The sequence below is a fragment of the Lachnellula hyalina genome (assembly GCF_007821495.1).
Source record: "Lachnellula hyalina strain CBS 185.66 chromosome Unknown contig00070, whole genome shotgun sequence".
Taxonomy (NCBI): domain Eukaryota; kingdom Fungi; phylum Ascomycota; class Leotiomycetes; order Helotiales; family Lachnaceae; genus Lachnellula; species Lachnellula hyalina.
In genome coordinates, this window is record NW_022157184.1 from 109,212 (window position 1) to 116,809 (window position 7,598).

A 7,598-nucleotide genomic window follows, 5' to 3' on the forward strand; every position below is an offset into this window, starting at 1 on the left:
TCAATTCGCCTCTTTTCCAAAAGATTTCCAGACAGATTTCCTAGCAGCAAGGTAGGTGCGACTTTCGATGGCCTTCTTGATGCCATAGAAGCCATTGAACGGCCATTTCGTGTGGTAGAACCATCCATTTTCCTTCTCGGCTTTCTTCTCGGCCTCAACGTCTACCTTGACTTTCTCGTACACACTCGGCAAGGACGTTGCGTTGTACTTAACTCGCAGCTTCTCATACCAGGGCCGGTCGAATTGCTCCCAGAATTCTTCTTCAGTGTAGTATGTATGTGCATAAAGCCACTTCATCCCGCCAAGCTCCTTCAGCTTCCGCTCCAGATCTCGATTCTTTCTTACAAACTCTTCATGATTACTTGGCCCGAAGCCCCAGAGTCCGATATTAAGCATAGGCTGTAGTGTCTTGCCATCGGCTTCTGTCTTGTTGTAATGTGGGTGCATGGTGGGGTACGGACTTTGCTTCAGGGGACAAAGCCACAAGGGATAAATGCCAAAGGTTTCATCTGTATATTCAACGAATTGCTCCGCAGTAGAATATGGGAGAGCTAGATCTTGAACCACATATTTCTTTGACTCTCCACTAGCATGAAGAGCTGAGTAGAGCATTCTTGTGTGTAGAAAGTCGTCCAGGAACCAGCGGGTGAAGCGGTTGAAGGGGAACCTGAGATACTCGAATGCGGAATTTCCAACCCAGAAGCCACCCCTATCATAGCGAAAGAGATACTCAGCTAAGGGTACTGCTTCCGTAGTCGGCCCAGTACAATTCTTTTTGATTGCATCTTGAACATGCATGTAAAACCAGGGGTCGTGGGCTGCGCCGAACCGCTGAACAGAGAGCCCGTCTTTCTTCTCATCCGTCAGCCGACCTGTGACTATCGCACCATTTGTTTTGGAAAACATAATGCCATCAACGTAATCAAGCTCTGAATTTGCAGTAAATTCTTGCAACTTTTGTATCGCCTCAGACATGGAGTACACTGGATGATATGTTGTCTCGACATATTTTGCAGCTTTTTGAAGCCGTAGCTCAACCAGCGTCGTAACCCCGAATGTTCCTACAGCTCCCGCTGCGCCGTGAAATAGATCTGGTTTCTCCGTAGGCGAGGTTGTCACCACCTCACCGTTCGCAAGTACCATTTCCACATTGTTGATCGTTCGGTCGAAAAACCCATGCTTAAAAGAACTGCTTTCCCCTGATGTCCCTGAATACCCCCCTCCCACGGTTATCCCCGGGAATTCCATAACGACTGGTGGTACAAGGCCATGTTTTAACGTCGCTTCAACTAGCCGGTCCATTGGAACGTTCGGCTCCACGAGACATGTCTTTGCCTCGACGTCTACTTTCAAGACATTTGACAAGCTGCTTGTATCCACCAGATTCCGTTTCAGTGTTGACTGCCTTGTGCTATTCGTGGAACCATGATATATTCGGAATTTCTCCCCTTTTGCAAAGTATTGGCGCACTGTGCTGGAAATCGCCTCGACGGCTTTCTTATGGACGTCTGTTGAGTTGCGGTTGCGTAACGTGGCTGAGAAAGATCGCGTCTTAAGTCCAATTGACCCGTTTAGAGAGGCTATGAATGGCCTCGAGGGCGTCGAAGTCGTGCTTTGACGCGTCGAGCCATTTTGTATGAGTGCTCGCGTTGGTGAGGGTATAGGAGATTGTAGATTCGTAGACGCGCTTCTCCGCTGGTTAAGGACCAGGCACGGATATCGTTGCCTTCTGACAGCAATTGCTGACTGGTAAAACTTCATCGATGTTGGGTAAAGGAGCGGTGTTTTGGTGATTGTATTTCACGCTACGCAAAAAAAAGTCCTGGCCCTGGATCCACTCGCCGCGCCGGCATCCCCATCCCCATCCCTCTCCATAAGTAGGTATGCCTTCCCATATCCCTCTCCATCCCCCTCACCATCCCCAATTTCCTTTCCACAACTCTGCATATAGATAGATAGGTGGCTACCACAGAGGGCAATTGTTTCTGATAGAAGCTCTGAGAAATGTTGCTACGGAAGATACAGTAAGCGAGTAGGCTGGTCCCGTGGGACTCACCTCACTTCACTGTACGTACTGAACATCAGGCAGACGCGTCTGCGCCACCTCAAATATCAATCAACCACCATAGGGTGTAGTTTGGGATTTATCGTCCCATCCTGATCTCTGCTTTCTTTGTATTTCTTTAAAACTACTCTGAGTTGTGTGAACCAGCTCATTAAGCATGGATTTAGATCTCCCCTCTGATGATTCCGATTTCGAGCTCGTCGATTCTCTGGACGTTGCAAAACAAATCGCTGCTGAGGAACAGCCAGATCTTACCAAGATAAAAGCATGGCTGAGCCCTACAGATTATGCCGCCTTCTCGAGCGAGTTCCACCGTCATCTCTCATCTAGAGCCCCGGAGACCGGCGAATGGATCAGAGAAACCCCCCAGTTCAGTCTTTGGGATTCATCCACAAACCATGGATCTATCTGGATCAAAGCTGTCCCTGGTGCTGGTAAAAGTGTTGTCGCCGCTTCGATGGTCGATTCGCTTTCCCGAAATAAATCTGTGCCAGTCATGTATTTCTTTTTCCGACAGATTATCGAAACAAATCGCTCCTCCAGCTCTCTACTTCGAGATTGGCTCGCCCAGCTTCTCCCATTTAGTGAACTCTTGCAAGTGTCCCTCTGGGAGCTTGTAAAGGAGGAGGAGGATCTGGAAAGCTTGTCAACAAGTCAATTGTGGAATTATCTCTTGGCAGGCTTGCGCTCGGTGGAGAAGGCTTACTGTGTGGTTGATGCACTGGATGAAATGAGCATCGATGAAGACTTTCTCTCCCGTTTGAACACTCTTGGCTCCTTTAGGCCTGCTAAGGTCAAAATATTAATGACGAGCAGACCAAAACAATATCTCCAGCGATTATTGAAGGATCCTCAAGTCATCCATGTCAGTCTAGAAGAGGAACTCGTCACACGAGATATATCCCTTTTTGTCCGTCAACGCACAGCAGACTTTTCTCGGGATGGCATCAGTCCAAAAACTCGAGAAATCATCGGGGACACCGTCTGCAAGCGATCTGACGGTCTTTTCCTCTACGCTCGTCTGATGCTTGATCAGATTGCGAATGCAATCAAAGAAAAAGAAGATGGCGAAGACACAATACTTGAAGTTGTTGCTAAACTACCCGTTGGTCTCGAAGAGATGTATAACCGAATTCTCAATGACCATGCGCTATGTACACAAGTCGACCAGAATATTCAAATTTTAATTTTGCAGCTAGTCACCCATTCGGCACGACCTATGCGTCTGATTGAGATAGCAAAAGCCATTGAAACAAACTATCATATTGCAGCTACCGACAGAGATAGCAAAGAAATTGTCCGAAGCGCTTGCGGGCCCTTGTTAGATATCATGGAAGATGAGGTGGTTCAAATATTGCATCACTCCTTCACGGAGTTCCTTCTTGATAGAAGTCGAATTCAGCGCTCGACACCCGGCACGCTTCAGTTTCCCGTGATTGGGCCTGCAGCAGCGCATCGTAACATCGCTCTTGCTTGCTTGGCCCGCCTTCAAAGGGATACCTTCAAAGCGTATCCAGAAGAAGATGATCTAAAATCCGGGGAAGGTGCTCCCTGGAATCGTCACCAGCAGGTGACGAAGTTCGACTTCCAAAGCGCTTTTCTGCGACACGCATTCGCGGAATATGCTGCAAAGAAATGGCCATACCACGCAAAGAATTATGATGTGGAGGACAAGTCATTCTTCAATAGCTTGGAGACTTTCTGTGATCCGCGCAGCTCACATTTCAGAGCGTGGCTTGAATTGATGGCTGGCGAAACGAACTTTGCAGTTGCCAGAAAGAATTCAAGCCGGCTCCACATTGCTGCAGGCTTTGGGCTGTCCTCATGGGCACAGCATTTGATACTGAGTGGCGCGGATGCTAATGCATCAGATAGTAGTGAGAACACTCCACTATTTTGGGCTGCCAAAGGCTGTCATAGCGAGGTTGTGCGTTTGTTACTAGAAGCCGGAGCAAAGCCTGATGTGGATGGCTACGATGGTTTGAAGCCTCTTCATGTTGCCGCGTCGAGAAATCATGCACAAGTCGTGAAATTACTTCTTGCTGCTGGTAAGTCAAACTCCTTTAGTACGGCGCTTCCATCTGCAGAAGCTTGCTAACATTTGTCGTCACAGGCGTATCACCAACAACTGGAAAAACCAAAGACATTGGTCGGCACTGTGGAAATGCACCATCTCATGTTGGGGAAACCCCGCTCATGTATGCCAGTCAAAGTGGGCACGTTGAAAGTGTTCTGCAGATGATTCCGTATGCAAAGAAGGAGGACCTTGAGAATGCCCTCTGTCGAGCCGCGGCGGGCGGTCACTTTCCATTAATGTCCACACTTTTGGAAACGTCGGAAATTTCTCCCAATGCAACCTCAACAGTCAAACCGTCGAGCATGAACAGCAGTACTGGGCCCGAGCCTGCGCTGTCCCTTGCAGCGCAATCACTGGAGCCTGAGTGTGTTAAACTTTTATTAGAGAAAGGAGCAAGGGTAAAGCAAGAAGAACCGTCAGAAGAGGTGAAAAATCCAAGATCTTTTCGGAAGAAGTTTTTCTGGAACTCCCAACCACATGGGAGGACTGCGATTCACAGTCTTGTCCAAGCAAACATAGGAGATACCAAAAAGGTCTCAAATATGAGACATATCCTGGAGATGCTTCTGTCAGCTGGAGCTGATTTGGAAGCAAACGACAGTGGGGGAAATACCCCGCTCCTCCTCACTGTCGGCCACCGTTGGAAAGCACCTGTAGCTTTGGAGCCGTTACTTGCTCTGGGTGCTGATCCTTCTGCTACTGATTCAAACGGGGAAACATTACTTCATCGAGCATGCAAAAGTATGGCTAATACTGAGGTTGCGAGTCAACTCCTTAGCCACAAGGCTTCTCCAGGACAGGCACGATCTTCCGATGGTGTCACTCCACTCCATCTGTACGTTTAATGCTTAATTTTTACAGCCCTTTCCCGAGATTCCCATCCAAAAGCCTCCCATTTTGAAGATTGGCTAACTTTTTGCCCCCCCCAGTGCCGTTGAAAATATACATTCTCCAGTTGACCACATACAATTACTCATCGATCACGGAGCAGATATAAATGCCCGGGACTTTAGCGGCAATACACCACTTCAAAGTGCGTGTAAAGGTCATTCGATGGTGAAGCAGCAAATTTTGAGTGCACTACTACGCCTCGGGGCCAATGTTGATGTTCAAAATAGCCTGGGTCAAACTCCTATGCATGAATTTAAAATCTCGTCGTCTCGCGTCAATGGGGAGAAAGATTCCGACCAAGTACGTCTACTCATCGACAGTGGTGCCAACTTGGAGATTAACGACCACGATGGAATGACGGTTTTACTTCATGCGGTAGCCCAAAGCAATCGAGCTTTGGTTGATGTGCTTTTGCAACACCCTAAAACCCCATCGCTAGGAGCACGAACATTCTTGAAAGGGAAGACAGTGCTTCATTTAGCCTGTCAAACAAAAACTCCTGTCGAATTGGTCAAGTTGCTTGTCAGTAAAGGAGCAGATCCCATGCTGACTGATAACGATGGCAATACCCTCCTGCACGAAGTCGCAAAGCGCTTTGAAGCGTTCCCAGAAGAAATCACGCTGGTGGAATATCTAATCAAAATAGGTGTTTCACCACACGCGAGGAATAGTCAACGACAGACAGCGGCACACATTATCAGTCCTGTCTATGCCGAGGACAATATATCTAGGACTACTCCTACTCGAGAAAGCTTCGTCTCCGTGCTTCTTCACCTCGATCCTACCGTTGATATAAACGCGCAAGACATAGACGGCTATACACCATTGCATTTTGCGTCTGCTGCTTCCGAAATGGCAGCATTCCACTTGATTCGTAATGATGCCAATCTGAATGCGAAGTCTTTCGGCCTCCGAACACCTCTTCATTGTGCAGCTCGCGGATGCCAAAGTAGCATCATCGCAATGCTCGTCCTATTGGGCAAGAAATCTGATAACTCAATCGATGTCAGTGCTGTTGATATTGAGGGACGAACACCTCTTCATGATGCGTGTCGCTCAGGTCTACCAGAATCTGTCAGCATATTGATCAGCGCAGGAGCAGACATTAATCTCAAATCTAAGGATGGAGTTACTCCTCTAATGGCATGCGCAGAATCCACTGAGGAGGAGAAGATTTGGTTCTTGATGAGAAAGCAGAGCACAGTACAAAAGCTTACCTCAAGCTGTAGTATCCAAGACCCATTTAGACGTTTGCCGACCTTTGAGCCGCGGTCCTTTATGGGGAGAAGAAGTCTGCACGATCATGTTGCCCGAGTTGATGTCATTGTTAAAATGCTAATAAAAGCTCAGGCAGACATTAATGGTGCGCTGTCTTTCGCCCTATCATGCAAAAATACGGAGCTGGTGGCCGCCATTCGACAACAAGGAAATGAAAGCCCCCTCCAGAAAACCCGTTCTGCGGAGACATCATTGATGGTACAAGTCCCGAATCCTACTGCGGTAATTGATGACGGTTATATTCCTGCCAAACAGCCGATTGCATCCATTGAGGATATGGATGAAGCCGCAATGGAGGATTTGCTCTCGAAGCATGTAGATTTCATGCAGGAATACCGCCATGATGATGATGGTACAGCTATTTCCAGAATCGCAAGACTTGGAAGGACGGACCTTATGGCTAAAATTATTACAAAAGCCAAGCTCCTGGATGACCCAACATTTGCCCAAAATTTGGCCGAGAAAGTCCACAACGGATATAGGATAATAGGTCCACTTCTACAAGTGGCTTGCGACCGGTCTGCGTGGAACATGGACATGGTGAAGCTCCTTCTAACAGGAGGTCTTGTCGATGTGAATGCCCACCGGCTTGTCAAAAAAGCGAAGAAACCTGGAGAAGCAGAGGCCATCGTTCTGGGGCCGACCGCACTCCACGTACTCGCCAAAGGCGATTTCTGGTGGCAAGTTGATGCGATTGAGTTTTTGATCAATAAGGGTAAGAGTTCCGCCTTTTGCTCTTGGGCACCTCTCCAACTTCTATGGTGAAATTCTCGGATTTTGTGAGGCATTGTAGCTTGTATCACTTAACGTTTTATATTGTCAAACGGGTTCTGAACCCCGAGAAAACACATCATTTTAAGACAAGATTGAGAGGTCATGTTGAAGCCTGCTTAACATAGGAGGCCCATGAGTAATGAGGATAGCTCTTGTACTACTGGCTTCTGTCCTTCAAACCTTGATTTTTCAAAGGGAGATTTATACTAACCTTATTATCTCAGGAGCTCGAATGGATGTACTAGACGCAAACGGCCAGACTCCACTCCAGGTCGCAAGTAGCCACACAATGTATTGTTCCGCTACTCGCAAAGGCCTCTTCAAACCACAATGTGCTGAAATGCTCTTGAGATTGGGCGCAGATCCGAACACAATTGACGGTGAAGGATTAACTCCATTGAACAAAGCTGGGCCTGATGGAGACATAATCAGAATTCTTCTCAAGTACGGAGCCGATGTAAGCGCTGGAAGAAAAGGTGTGCTCACATCGGCAATTGAATGCGGAAACGTCCA

General features: G+C 47.7%; 1 protein-coding gene across 1 annotated transcript; it reads right to left on the minus strand.

The window, feature by feature from the left end:
* On the minus strand, nt 1-1,947 carry DHCR24_1 (Delta(24)-sterol reductase; the record flags this gene model as incomplete). Its single annotated transcript, XM_031150517.1, has 2 exons — nt 1-1,746; nt 1,810-1,947. The coding sequence occupies 2 exons, from the start codon at nt 1,945-1,947 to the stop codon at nt 1-3; spliced, it is 1,884 nt and encodes a 627-aa protein (XP_031005197.1).
* Between the last annotated feature and the right edge of the window lie 5,651 nt (nt 1,948-7,598).